The sequence below is a fragment of the Aptenodytes forsteri genome, unplaced genomic scaffold (assembly GCF_000699145.1).
Source record: "Aptenodytes forsteri isolate BGI_AS27 unplaced genomic scaffold, ASM69914v1 Scaffold91, whole genome shotgun sequence".
NCBI classification, from domain to species: domain Eukaryota; kingdom Metazoa; phylum Chordata; class Aves; order Sphenisciformes; family Spheniscidae; genus Aptenodytes; species Aptenodytes forsteri.
Window position 1 is genome coordinate 233675 of NW_008794115.1, and position 14585 is coordinate 248259.

The 14585-nt window shown below is 36.3% G+C and overlaps 1 protein-coding gene across 1 annotated transcript in view; it reads left to right on the top strand.

The window, feature by feature from the left end:
- CHD1 (chromodomain helicase DNA binding protein 1) overlaps positions 1–14585 on the top strand; it is a 65319-nt gene that overhangs the window by 25082 nt on the left and 25652 nt on the right. The window contains exons 3-14 of the mRNA XM_009275822.1: positions 2716–2920; positions 3203–3241; positions 3920–4018; positions 5333–5400; positions 7585–7734; positions 8030–8310; positions 9857–10082; positions 11225–11325; positions 11586–11764; positions 12815–12942; positions 13497–13713; positions 14312–14401. Of these exons, the coding sequence (XP_009274097.1) occupies positions 2716–2920; positions 3203–3241; positions 3920–4018; positions 5333–5400; positions 7585–7734; positions 8030–8310; positions 9857–10082; positions 11225–11325; positions 11586–11764; positions 12815–12942; positions 13497–13713; positions 14312–14401 (1783 nt within the window). The remainder of the gene's footprint in view (positions 1–2715; positions 2921–3202; positions 3242–3919; positions 4019–5332; positions 5401–7584; positions 7735–8029; positions 8311–9856; positions 10083–11224; positions 11326–11585; positions 11765–12814; positions 12943–13496; positions 13714–14311; positions 14402–14585) is intronic.

Below are 14585 nucleotides of genomic sequence, written 5' to 3' on the forward strand. Positions count from 1 at the left end.
GGGCGCGCAGCCGCTGCTCGGGAACTGGCTGGGCATCGATCAGCAGGTGGTGAGCAATTGCAGTGTGCATCACTTACTTTGTATATTCTTTTATCATTATTATTATTTTCCCTTCCTTTTCTGTCCTATTAAATTGTCTTTATCTCAACCCACAAATTTTACTTCCCCCTCCTCCTCCCCCCCCAATTCTCTCCCCCATCCCACTGTGGGTGGAGGGAGTGAGAGATCGGCTGGGTGGTGTTTAGCTGCCTGCCGGGTTAAACCACAACAATCATCTACTAGACTTTTTTTTCCCCCCTATCTCAGTGCCTTTGTTTTTGAACTTACCACTTAATTTGTATGAGGGAGTGAGAGATCGGCTGTGTGGTGTTTAGCTGCCTGCCGGGTTAAACCACAACAATCATCTACTAGACTTTTTTTTCCCCCCTATCTCAGTGCCTTTGTTTTTGAACTTACCACTTAATTTGTATGTTGAATGTCAAACCGCTTAATATTTCCCATCAACTGTGAATCTGACTGATGTGATTTTTGCTTACTTATCTAGGTAAACTGGAATTTTTTCCTTCCTTCCCCTCCCCCCTTGGTCTCTCCACCATTCTTTCCTGTAGCTGGTTTACATGTTTCTCATAATGTTGGCAAGTTATTTGACCAAGATGGCGTATTCCAGTGTCAGTTTCCCCATGCTACCTTAGAAAAGAGGTACTTTGTTTTGGTTGCCTCTGGCTCTATGTGCAATTGAGCCTATGGTTAGCACTATATTAGTGTGTATGAAATATTTTACTGCAGTATGCAAAGCTAACTTAATTACCATCCTTATGGCCTAGCGTTTTGCATCTTTGTTAGATTTGGTAATCCACGTTATTATTGCCCTCTTTGAGCAAGCTTTGTCCTGCATGGAAGTATTTGATTCCCTTCCCCTCCTCCAAGGTTATGTAGGATTTAGACATTTTTGGTGGCTTTTTGTCAGTGGGACTTGTCTGGCTGGTATTTACTTGTGTCTCAAGGTTTCTCCGTGCTGAATTTTCTTCTATTTCTCTTCATTTAGAATTAGTGCTGACTTCCACAGTCCCCCTGACATTTACTTATGGCACTTTGCTATGCTGAGAAATGCTGTTGTTTTATAATGGTCTGATTTACTGAGCATTAAAGGTAAGGTAACATTTGCGTACAAAAACACTATTACAATTAAAATCTCTTCGGAAGATATCATGGAGTGCCATTAACTCCTGGTAAACAGTTTAAACTCTGGTCATATTCTGTAGCAGGTGCCCTGCTTTATTTGGCAAGTGACAATAGTGTTATAGCACCATGCCTGAAGTAAGCCATTGATGACAGAACTAGGAAGTTTGGGAGCAGCCTTGTTGCTTCCCAGTTTTCCTCTCGGCATGTGCAAGGAAACCCAGCAGCAGTGTGTTTCTCCATATCTCCCCCTTTAGAACAAGAAACATGTCTGTTTCTTTCTCTTTCTTTCAAAGATGACAGATGTAGATGGCTGATTTGAGGTGCAGTCTAAAGGAGTCTGTTTATGAATACCTTCATTTCTTCTTTACTGGTACAGTTTTGTTGGTGTTAGCAAAAGCAGAAAGAGGAGTGATTTTTGCTTTGTTTTGTGGTTTTAAAATGTTGTCAGTTAAGTATGTTCTAGGACAGAGGATGATCAATCTGCCCTCTTCCCACTCCCCCTCCAGCTGACTGTCAGCCAGATGAATTGTGCTGGCAGAGATCAGCTAGGTTTTGATACCAGCTTTTGATTTTATCATTTTTGATTCTGGCTTCATGTTTACTCTGTTTTTTCAGCATTTGCAGTCAGTGTGTACATAATTTGAAATTATTTTGCTCTGTGGTAGTGTGATTCCAATTTTTTTCTCATGATATCTTTGAAATATGCTAGTATTAACCTAATGAGGAATCTTATCAAAGTTTTAACTTGGCTACTTCGTGAAGTTGTTGTAGAAAACCAAATGTTTCTAAGTTTTTGAATGGTCCTAAAATAAATATTTATCTTTAAATATTGTGCTTTCTAAGTATGTTAAATCTGATGTAAAATGATTATACAGGTGGAATAATCTGGCAGCTCAAGTATATGCCAAGGAAAGCGCCTGGGCACAAGTCATACCATCAGTGACAAATTCAGAGTTGTCTGCATGGGGAATTTTACTGCTGTTATTTTAACAGAAAAACACGGTCTGCGTAGCACCTTTTTTTTTTTTTTGAGAGATATGTACTTCTAAATTCTTTTTTTTGTTTTTTTTAAAGAGTATTGCTGATCTATAAAGATTGAAAACTTTTTTATGTTTTAGTTGGACAGGTCTTTGTGGAGTAGACTTAACTGTTAAGAGGTGTGTATATGGGGTTTGATGGAGCTAAACAAGGATTTTGGAGGGGGTGGGGGCGGAAAATTTGCGAGGGTAAGAAATATTTCTACCACTTTTATGTCCCTTGCTTGACTCCTCTGTATTAATTTGAATGTTCTTGCTTTATCTTGCTTTTTTTAGGCTTCACAAAGAGTATCTGGTTACACTCTGAATTCTCATTTCTTGTTTATTTTTAACTTTATTCATCTCAACTTATTTAATCTACTGCATCCATTTGTGTGCTACCCATTTGTCTGGTCTAACCTAACAGTTGTTTTATAGGTGAAGCTAAGGCAACTTTTTTTCTTTTAATCCTCTTACTTTGGCAATTGTGTAATATCCTACTGACTTCTCATTGCAGCCGATCAGATGACGATTCCGGGTCAGCATCAGGTTCTGGATCCGGTTCAAGCTCTGGAAGCAGTAGTGACAGAAGCAGCAGCCAGTCGGGCAGCAGTGACTCTGACTCTGGTTCAGAGTCAGGCACTCAGTCAGAATCAGAGTCTGACACATCTAGAGAGAAGAAACAAATTCAAGCTAAACCGCCAAAAGTTGATGGATCTGAGGTAAACAAAACATATAAATGAACCCTTTGTGGGGGAAAAAATTATTTTAAAAAAATCATTCTGTGCAGGTAGTTTCAAGAGCAGTTTTCATATTAAAAAAAATAAGAGGTAATGAAGTGTTTTTAATTAGATTTTAGCTTGGTTGTGTTAGTGAATGCATTTGCTTAGCTGTTTAAACATTGGGCTAAGTTTCTCGTGGATAAATACTTAAACTGACGCTTTTAAAATTCTCACACTTTAAAGTATTTTGAGTTAAATGCTTACCTAAATTTCATCATGCAGAAGCACGCAGTAATTTACTGGAACTTATGGAAGACAAAGGTACACATAATTTTGTTATTTCTGAAGTTCTATTTTTTACATTGTTTCTCTAATGCTTAATTTCCTTGTATCAATAAATGATTGTATAAAATGTCAAGCTTACATACAGTTGGCTTTCTTTATCAGTAGGTCAGCTAAATTCAGGGAAAAGTGGTGTTTAGAAATCTCTCAAATCCAGTGGGCCAAAATTACCTGCACTCTCCTGTGTTATATGGACTTAATTGGGGTGGTAGACCATATATATGGAAGGTAGTCATATATTAATTAACAAAAGAATTGAAGACTGTTAAGGATTCTCTGTATATATTTTTGTTCATGTACCTCAGTTTTACTGTATGAAACAAAAACATATCAGCTAAGTGGTCTGAATGGATTTATCCGGGTCAGTTTAAAAATGTACTTTATAAATGTTTTATCTTAACAATACCTACACAACATTAAATGTGCTGTAGAAATTGTCCTGGCAATTATTATGTAACATTCTGTTCTGCAGAAATCTTAATACTTTAAAAAGCTATCTGATGTTGTTAGTGCATGCAATATTTTGTAGTGAATTTTTTTAATTGATAAGACTTAAGATCAGTCTTAATAGTGATGTTACTTAGGAAAAGTAAATATGTGGTAAACTGCAGACTTTCAGTATCTTTAACTGACTCTTGCATCTCCGTTCCTGTTCAGTTTTGGAAGTCTAGTCCAAGTATACTTGCTGTGCAAAGACAAGCAGTGCTCAAGAAGCAACAACACAAGGCAGCCTCCTCAGACAGCGGTTCAGAAGAGGTGAATAACATAATTTAGATTTTTAAAATGTAAACGTGCCAGTCTCATTGTCTCATATGTTAGAATAAAATTACGTAGAGCCAAGTTATATTCTCTAAGTATGCGTAAAAGTCTGGTTTTGGTCTATGAAAGTAACATTCAAATAACTGACATTTTTATAACGAAAAGTAAAAATGTCTCTAGTTACTTGTTTTCAAGTGAGTTGTGCCAGAATTATAGCAGCCTTGATTATGTGGTATTTTTAGGTAGATATTCTGTGATGTATGGACAGAATTTCCAAGCCACACAGTACTGACTTGCGTTGTATTTTTGGCTTCTTGAGTTTTGTAAAGACAGTTAAAAATGCTAAAAGATTTTTTTTTTCAACTTGTTTCTGTATAAGGGTAGCTACTGTGGTTTTCAAAAATTCTGTATGGAATAGAAAACTAAATTTTTGCAAATTTTGTACCAGTTACTACAAAAAAATTCCTGTATTTTAAGAATGACACCTGTATTCTAGGTATTTTAAAACCTAAATCATAGGCTAAAGAATGTTGACTTTTTGCAGTAGAAACATCTTTTAAGGACACTAGTGACTATGAAATGGAATTTATTTACAAAGCAGACTTTTTCTCCTTCGTTACAAAAACTATGCAGTGTAGTCACACTCATTTGGTTGGATTTCTGTTTTTGTCTGGTTTTGCAGCTCATCATTAAAACTTAAATACAGAACTTAATTACCTATCATTAAAACATTAATTTACAGCTGCTGTTAAGTACTCTCTTTCTGAAATATGTTTTTCAGGATAAAACTTAATCTAAATCTAAACTTAATCTCAATGAGATTAGTGTTAGGAAAATCCAGTTTTAAGAGGGTTTTGTTTTTTTTTTTAGTGTAGAGAAAGAAGAAACATGGTATTTTCAAAATTTTCTTAAACTGGTGTTTAAATGTGAGAGAATATGGAAGCTGAGAAAGCTCCTGAGGGAAGGAGATTTTATTAGGATTTTGATAGAACCATCATGTTGATTAACTTGGGGCAGCTTAAACCATGACTGTTTTTATGTAGGCACAACAATTATTTTTTAAGACAGATTTTTTTTGTGATGTTCTCTAGAGTTGTGCTGGCACAATGTGTTCGTAGATGGATAAATACAAAAACAATAGCAGTCCTTATCTCATTCTGCATTAACAGCTACACTGTGAGGGATGAAGAGAGTAAAACATGAATAGTATGCCTCCAGTTTGAAAGTGGGAGCTGATTTATCTTTTTAATGTTAGAAGTACTTCATTCTTTTTGTGGCAATGAATTGGGGGGTTTTTTTCTTCACCTGCAGGACTCATCAAGTAGTGAAGATTCTGCAGATGACTCATCCAGTGAAACCAAGAAGAAAAAACATAAAGAGTAAGTAATATCATACAATTTTTTTGTCATAGTGACATATTCTCGTAATTCGTGCTTCATTTCTCCACACTTGAAATGCTTAAGCTCCTTTTTTAATTCATCTTGATCTTCCTTTTCCAATTTTGATAAACGTTTTGGAATATTTAAAATAAACTCCCAAAGGAACATCTATATCATATTAATTTCTGAGCAAAAGAGTCTGCAGTATTGTTCAAAAATTTTCATCAGTGCTTTTATTTTTAAAATACTTCGTTGCGGTTTATTTTTGAGCTGAAGGCCCTCCCTAAAAAAATCTTGTAGAAATTGGAAACTACATAAGTAGGTTGTCTCACAAGAAATTTAAGTTAGAATCCCTTAGTTAATGCCAAATTCTGTTTTGTTTTTTTTTTGTTTTTTCCCCCTCTGACATGTTTAAAAGTTTTTATAGTTCTGATAGTAATTAACTTTATTGACTAGCAAAGAATTTTAACTGAAAATAAGCTGCTTCTAAGTGATAGATCAAAAAGTTTGTGAAAAGGATTATACGTTATTGTGGCAGTGAGAGGCAGTGACCTGTGTTTTTTATGAATTGTGTGTAGAAATTGATCTGTTCTATCGTTACTCTTCTCCCAGTTCATGAGTCACCTCAGTGTTCAGGGTTGCCAGTATAATATCTTAAAGAAATGGTAGTTCGGGGGACAACAAAAAAGGGGGTGTGTGTGCAAAAAAAAAAAAAGACGGTAACTGTGCAAAATGGTACTTTCCTAGCAATGAGCTGTTATTCATAGTCTTTTGTTAGTTAAGAATTTGATTGCATCTCATAGCATACTCTGTTACAGGAAAGATATTTAAGTTTAGGGACCCGTAACCAAATCACTTCATATATCCAGTGCTTGAATTTTTGTCCTATGGCTTTTCTGAACAAGTATGTGTGCAGTTGTTATCTGACATGCAGATCGGAGATTTCTCAATATATAACTTGGTACATGATCAAGCCTTAGAGGATGGTGCTTTATATCTGTTTTTTATATCTCCAAATAAATACAGGTCATGGATTTATGTTGTTATTCTTTTAATTTACTGTTTGCAGAAAAAGTAAGACATTCTGTAATAAGAAATTCTGTACCATTGGCCATGGGCTGTCTGTACAATAGACGCATATATGTATTTGTCTTGGATGACTGGAACAATGGGAATGTAATTTTCTCCAGGACCGAATGTCCTGGAAGACAGGAAAGAGAGAAGAAGAGAGGGATCAAAGCACTGATCCCTAGGCTTCCTGGCTGGAAATTTAAGGAAGAGATTTCTTGGTAATATTCCAGCTTTGATGAACATTACTACTCTAGCACCTTGGTCAAGTAAACCTAAACCTGATGTTAGTATAAAGATTTAGCAATGTTTCAATAACGTATACCAGACTTCTTTTTTCTTTCTTTTTCATGAAGCTATTAAGATTAAATTTGCCTGTATAAAGTCAGAGTTTGAAACAAGATACTGTTCATCAGTGGGTATGTCTTTCCTGTTGCAAAGTAGAAGATCTCAGTTAAGCAGGAACAAGGAGATCCTGCTGCTCAGTCGCAAGTGTCTTACTTGTATTATCTTGCCTGGTTGTGAAGCACTCATCTAGGAGCTCAGTGGGAGGTTTTGGGAGCCAGTGCCACTCAGAGGTTGCTGCAATTCAAGTTTTTCTGGTCATTTCTCAAATCTGCCTCTATATTTTTGATTCCTGTGCTAAAGTTGCAAATTTTTTCACATGGGCCACAGGGACCCTAGGCATTGGACAATGTGGGACTCTCCAGAGCATAATATGACAGGGCTTTGATTTGAGCATGTGTAAGTTCTGATAAATAAGTATCTTTCCAGTTAGACTTGTTTAAGTGCTTTGGTTTCTTAATGTCATGTTAACTCATTTCTTCATGCTGAAATTTATATAGAAATCCAGATTTTTGGTTTATGTTGGATTTTAAATCTGCCTTTTGATAACAGAAAATTTAGTCCAACTCCCTTTGAAGCCATTTGGCATTTTTACTTACCTATTATTCATTGATAATAATTTTCTGTCTCATTAGGTGAGATAACTGTTACAAGATTTTTATTTCTGTGAAGAATGTTGAAACTACAGCAGATACCCTGTGCATGAATACCTGATTTAAAAAAAAAAAAAACAACAATATAAGTTACTCTTTTGTCTTTCAATATGTACAGTGAAGACTGGCAAATGTCGGGATCAGGGTCAGTATCGGGAACTGGTTCCGATTCTGAATCAGAGGAAGACAGGGAGAAAAGCAGTTGTGAAGAGAGTGAATCTGACTATGAGCCAAAAAACAAGGTCAAAAGCCGGAAACCTCCAAGCAGGTAAGAAGTCATGCATTTGGATACTCTGGTACTATTTCTAATAAGCAATTGAGTATTTACTACTAGTATACATGCGAATGAAAACATTAATGCTTATTAAAAAAAATGAAGTTTTTTTTAAGGCTACATAAGATGTTAATATACTAATGCTTTCTAGTGAATACCTTTCCTGTCTGCTGTAACTGAAAGTGGAGTAACTGAGCATTCATGAAATACGTGTGTTCAGAAAGCAATACCGAAGATTTATAGTTGTCCAACAAACATCATTGTTGTGTCATATCTTACTGTCTTCAAGAATTAAGTCAAAAAGTGGGAAAAAGAGTGCAGGACTGAAAAAGAGGCAACTTGATTCATCGGAGGACGAGGAGGAGGAGGAAGAGGATGATGATGATGATTATGATAAGAGAGGATCTCGTCGCCAGGCAACAGTTAATGTTAGTTACAAAGAAGCTGAAGAAACCAAGACAGATTCTGATGATTTGCTGGAAGTTTGTGGAGAAGATGTCCCACAAACTGAAGAAGATGAATTTGAAACTATAGAGAAGTTCATGGATAGTCGAGTTGGCCGAAAAGGAGGTATTTTTTCTTTTTTTTCGGTGTTCTTAAGATCCTGGAGTGCATTGTGGTACAACTTCAGCAAATGTTCTCAGCTGTAGGTCACCTGTGAGGTTTATAAACAGCAATAATGTTAAAGTTACCAAAAAGTCATCTTGTTTTGTCTTTCATATTCATAAGGATGTTCCTTTTTAAAGTCCCTTCTAAGTGTTGCAAAGTAAAATGTGGAAGAACTGCATACCTAAGTAGAAAATAAAAATGAAGTGGAAGATAGCTCCGTATTGCATAAATGCATACCATGTTGTTACACCACTGTTTGGACAGTTTAGTGATACTTCATCAGTATAAATTATATGCAGTGGAGTGGAGAATGTGGACTAGGTAGGTGAGCTGACTAGTAATGTGAACCCTGAAAGATGGTGTTGGCAAGGCTGAACCACTGAGGTTACGATTTCAGTTATTGCTGTACACATTGTCTCAGTACAGTACAATATGTGGAATGACTACAAAATGCATCTAAAATTTCAGTGGTGCACTTGCATATGAATTCTTAAAACTATTTTGTGAATAGTGGTAGGCATGTTGTATTTCCAGCAATAATGGGAGGGATGCAGTATCTAGCAGTTCTGCTTATGTGTTTGAATCTGCAAATTAGGATTCTAATTATAAAAACAAACACAAAAAAAATCCCCCAAACCCTGGGCCCCTTGCACTTCAGAGCTACCTTTCTCCATTAGTTATACCCAATCTCTAAAGTTTCTGACCCATCTCAGAACTTGCACTCTTCTTCCTCTCAACTTTTTTCTCCTGTGCTGTCCCAAATTCTAGCGTATCCTGCTCCAATGCATAGTGTTACTGCTGTGGTCAAAGCCTTTGGAACTAAGCTTCTTATATTCTTCCTGCCCAGATGATGTTGCTGCTTGTGCTGTCTTTTGCTGTTGCCACTCTCTGTTGCTTTATCTGGCCCTTGCAGCTTGCTGGGCTCATTTCCTTACCTGGCTGTCCTCACAGAAATGAGCCTGTTTCCTGCTGCTGCTAGTATGCTTCAGCTGTGATAAAGACTGTACTTAATTAAAAATTTTCCCAGGTAAGATAACAAAGGCAGAAAAAGTAGTAAAACATGTTTAGGAAGAAATAGATTTATAGTATGCCTAGTAGTAGGTTATTGACATCTCAAGGCTGACCAAGCGTAACGTCAGATGTCTTTTGTATGCTCAGAGATGAGAGCAATATAACAGAGAAGACAACAAGTAGTGGAGCATTCCCTGATGATCACTTTCAAAACTAGGAATGCCAAGAAAATTCTCATGAGAAAAGATAAGATATTGTAGGTTAAGTGCAGAAGTTTTCGTTGCTTTTTTGATTCTCTTTTGACTACTTGTGCATGTGTTAACATATCTACGTCGTAATTGTTCAAATAAGAGTAATGACATGAGAGCTGTAGGTACTCGTCAAGTGTATGCTCATCTAAAAATATCACTAATTGCTTTTCTACACTACATTTGTTACTGGTTAACATATGACAATGAACACTTAATTAAGGCTTATGATGTGGTTTCTTTCTCAGCCACAGGTGCTGCAACCACCATCTATGCAGTTGAGGCAGATGGTGACCCAAATGCTGCGTTTGAAAAGTCAAAGGAGTCAGGAGAAATACAGTATCTTATTAAATGGAAAGGTTGGTCACACATCCATAACACTTGGGAAACTGAGGAAACACTTAAGCAACAAAATGTTAAAGGAATGAAGAAACTGGACAACTACAAGAAAAAGGATCAGGAAACAAAACGATGGTGAATATTTTTATGTAGACTTCCACGATACTTATTTTGTAATGTAGATGTTCTGTTGTGTTTCTGAGACCTGTTACCTCTTTTTGAGGGCATAATTTCAAGTGTTTATGCAAGAGGAAGACAAAAACTCTGAAGTTGAAGCCTCCTTAACATGTTCCTGTAAGATAATTTTCTGAACCTGATTTTAGTGTGTGTGTGTTATAAATGGCATTTTAACAAGATGGGTAGTGTTTAAAAATAAATAATAAATTGTACCTTTTACTAATTTTGTCATTACACTTTGATCAGAGTTCTTCAGGAATCGCTGCAGAGATTAATGTTTTCTTCGTGCATTAGCCTGTTCCAGATTACTTTGAAGAATTCAGTTTTCTTGGCTCAAACCTGAGGTTCAAGCCTGAGAATAAAAATCTGAAGAAAGCCATACATTTTAAAGTCACCTTCTTGGTGTTCAGAGTTATTAGTATGTTTAAGATAGTGTGTGTTATAAATGGCATTTTAACAAGATGGGTAGTGTTTAAAAATAAATAATAAATTGTACCTTTTACTAATTTTGTCATTACACTTTGATCAGAGTTCTTCAGGAATCGCTGCAGAGATTAATGTTTTCTTCGTGCATTAGCCTGTTCCAGATTACTTTGAAGAATTCAGTTTTCTTGGCTCAAACCTGAGGTTCAAGCCTGAGAATAAAAATCTGAAGAAAGCCATACATTTTAAAGTCACCTTCTTGGTGTTCAGTTTTAATTAGTATGTTAAGATAATCAATGAATACTGGTGGGATTTTTAGCAACTTAATCATAAGATGGATTCTTATGGAGTGAGCCACCCTGAATACTGTTCCATGAAAATACCCTGTAAAGTACACTACTTACTGTTGAGAATAGGTGTTCTGAATTACCTGCATGACTAGTACCACCTGTAGCTGTAGTAGTTGTGTCTCTTGGTAAGCTTTCTCAGTCATTAATGATGAGGTACCTAGGCTAGATGCAACAATTTTGTAGTAGGAATTTCTAAGTTGTCCCTTCAAAGAAGCTTTCTAAGCAACATTCCTGTGATGCTTACATTCAGAGCTTTAGAGTTGCCAAACTTTCTTAGTTTTAGAACTATACAGTGTAATAAGTGTTGTAAATTAATTCCCATTACAGGCTGAAAAATGCTTCCCCGGAAGATGTGGAATATTACAACTGCCAGCAGGAGCTTACAGATGATCTACATAAACAATATCAGATAGTGGAAAGAATAATTGGTATGTTAAAAACTTGAGGACAGAAAACAGTGTTGAGAATTCTGTATGTTCACTGCTTATATGTTGCATTTGTAGTTAAGAAATTTAGAATGTTAATATCACTAACTTTTTAATCCAAAACAAAACTTCGGGTAAAGAGAAAAGTTGTCATACTGTCTGTGCTATGAAGCTAGCTTATGTTGTCTTATTACCTAAAATGAGTGTTTTCATAAGATAGAAAAGTAAAATGCTGATCAGATATCTCTGGTGTATTTCTGCAGCTCATTCAAATCAGAAATCAGCGGCTGGTTATCCAGACTACTATTGCAAATGGCAGGGTCTGCCTTACTCAGAATGTAGCTGGGAAGATGGTGCGCTCATTGCCAAAAAGTTTCAGGCACGCATTGATGAGTACTTCAGCAGAAATCAATCCAAGACCACTCCCTTTAAGGACTGCAAGGTGAGTTTGTAATTTGCAATAGTTTTATAATCAGTTGTACTGGGTCTGGCTGTGATGGAGTTAATTTTCTTCATAGCAGCCTGTATGGCCCATGTTTTAGATTTGTGACCTAAACAGTGTTGATAACACACTAGTGTTTTGGCTGTTGCTGAACAGTGTTTGCACAGTGTCAAGGCCTTCTCCGTTTCTTGCTATGCCTTCCCTGTTATGAGTAGGCTGGGGGAGGGCAAGGGGCTGGGAGGGAACACAGCCAGCACAGCTGACCCCAACTGACCAAAGAGGTACTCCATGCCATTTAATGTCATGTTCAGCAATAAAACTGGGTGGGCTGAGCAGGGGGTTCAAAGGTGGCTGTTACTTGGAGACTTGCTGGTCGTCAGTCTGCTGTTGAGTTGATGTGTGACTCCCTTTCTGTCACTTCTGGGTGGTTTTTTTGGTTGTGGGTTTTTGTTTTGGTTGGTTGGGGTTTTTTCCTTCACCCAGTAAACTCTTTATTTTGACCCACAAGTTTTTCTCTCTTGCCCTTTCGATTCTCTCCCCTGTCCCATTGGGGAGTAAGCAACTGGCTGGCATCTTACTGGCTGGCCAGGTTCAAGCTACTGCATCAGTTGTGACAGAAAAAATGTGAAAATCTTCTATGAATGTGGAGATAAAATACATAATATGAAATATTTTTTGAAGGTTGTTCAGAATAGTAATAATGATATATAGTAATATATATGGAAAATACCACTACTAAGAGTAGCTTTTTGTAGATAGCAGTCCCCTGTGTTTTTACTGGCATTCAAAGATGGGCTTGTTTAGTATTGTAGTTTATTTTAAAAGTAAACTTTGGGTAAGTTAATGTCACTTCCGTTGTGAAATTTAGATTAGCAATCAAACTAATTTCAACTTGCAAATTGTTTGGTCTTTTTATATGGCCTAGTTTTCGTCAGTGGATAAAGGCTAGACTTGGTGACCCAGTAGATCCCTACTGCTATTTTTTCTATAGGAAGACATTTTGGTAACTTCAGTCAGTAGTAGGACTGACGATCAGTTTGCTTTTGACAGGTTCTAAAACAGAGGCCAAGGTTTGTTGCACTAAAAAAACAACCATCTTACATTGGAGGACATGAAAGTTTAGAGTTAAGAGATTATCAGTTAAATGGATTGAATTGGCTTGCTCACTCTTGGTGCAAGTAAGTATAGTCTGAAATGAGTTTTTCTGTTTGTAAATTGTAAGTGTTTGTAAAACTTTGAGATTGATTTTTCTGTATTTTGTTTTAAGATGGAGGGTTTCATGCAGTAAGCTCAAAGTAGAGATCTGAGGGGAGTTGTTTTGCTCTAAGTAGTACCAAAGCTTACCATTCCATGGGTGTTCTCAAAAAACAGCTAAGCTCTGTTGTTGCTCTGCTTTTAGATTCATATGGGAGTAAGTCATATTTTTAAAAAACAAACAAACCTAAAACAGTAAAACCAGAAAACCCTTCTGAAATGTCAACATTAGTGTTACACTTTTAAAATTAGACTCATGAGGAATAATTGCAAGCTTTTTGTTAATTTAATTAAAGTATTAAGTGGGGACGGGGGGTGGTGGAAGCTGTTTTTAAGGAGAAACAATGGAAATAAACTTCTTCAAGACATATAGTTGCAAAATCTTGCAAACTTGTATGAGTGGCTTTTATGTTCAAAAGATAATTTCTTCTTGTCCAATCCCTCCCCCTCTCTACACCCCCCCCTAAATTTTTTTTAGAGGGAATAGCTGTATTCTTGCGGATGAAATGGGTCTGGGTAAAACAATACAAACAATTTCTTTTCTGAACTACCTGTTTCACGAACATCAATTGTATGGGCCTTTCTTGCTGGTCGTGCCACTTTCTACCTTGACATCTTGGCAGAGAGAGATTCAAACTTGGGCTCCTCAGATGAATGCTGTAGTTTACTTAGGAGATATAACTAGCAGAAATATGGTGAGTATCTTTCTTTATCATTGGAAACGCTTGTAGATAAACAAGACTGACTTCATATTCCTGTCCTCTGCTAATCTCCAATATTTTGGTTAGGACTGAGCAAGTACTTACTGAAACACTATGTGTTTAAGATGCAAATTGAAAGCTTAGATTTTGATCTGGTATAAATGTGTGTGAAAGATCTCCTTCCTGCTCAACAGTGAACAGGATTAAGAATTTAGTCTTGCATTTGAAAACAAATTATCTTCTGCCATATGATTATTTAGGTGTATACAGTAAAAATAAATATGTAAGCAAGCCAGTCATGATCTTAATTTATTTCCTGAAAGGTTGTTGGTTTGTTCTCTGAATGTTAGTAATCTTAGCCATTAAAGTAAAAAATGTTTTGTAGAAATTCTTTGCTGTTGATTCAGAAGTTTAAACAAAATATTTTTGGAGGTTGGAAGTTCAGTCTTGTGTACGTTAATATGTCGTGCTTCTGTTTTGTGATCATATTATTGTATGTCATTAAACATTTCCATTGCTGCAGTACTTAAATTAATGCCAGTCAACAAGACCTTTTTTCTTTAGCTTATAGTTCACTTGATTCTTTTTGTAGATTAGAACTCATGAATGGATGCATCCACAGACCAAACGATTAAAATTTAACATACTCCTAACAACATATGAAATTTTGCTGAAGGATAAGGTAATCACACTTCTTCGGGGAGATAAAAGTCATTTCTCCAGTGTAGAACTCTCTTTAGACTTGGATGTATTTGGGTTGTGGGTCATTAAATTTATGGAGATAAAGTGATAGCTTTTGCTTTTGGAAGTATGACAGTGCGTGGCTTGGTTTTTTGGTTTTTTTTTGGGGGGGGGGGGGTTGCTAA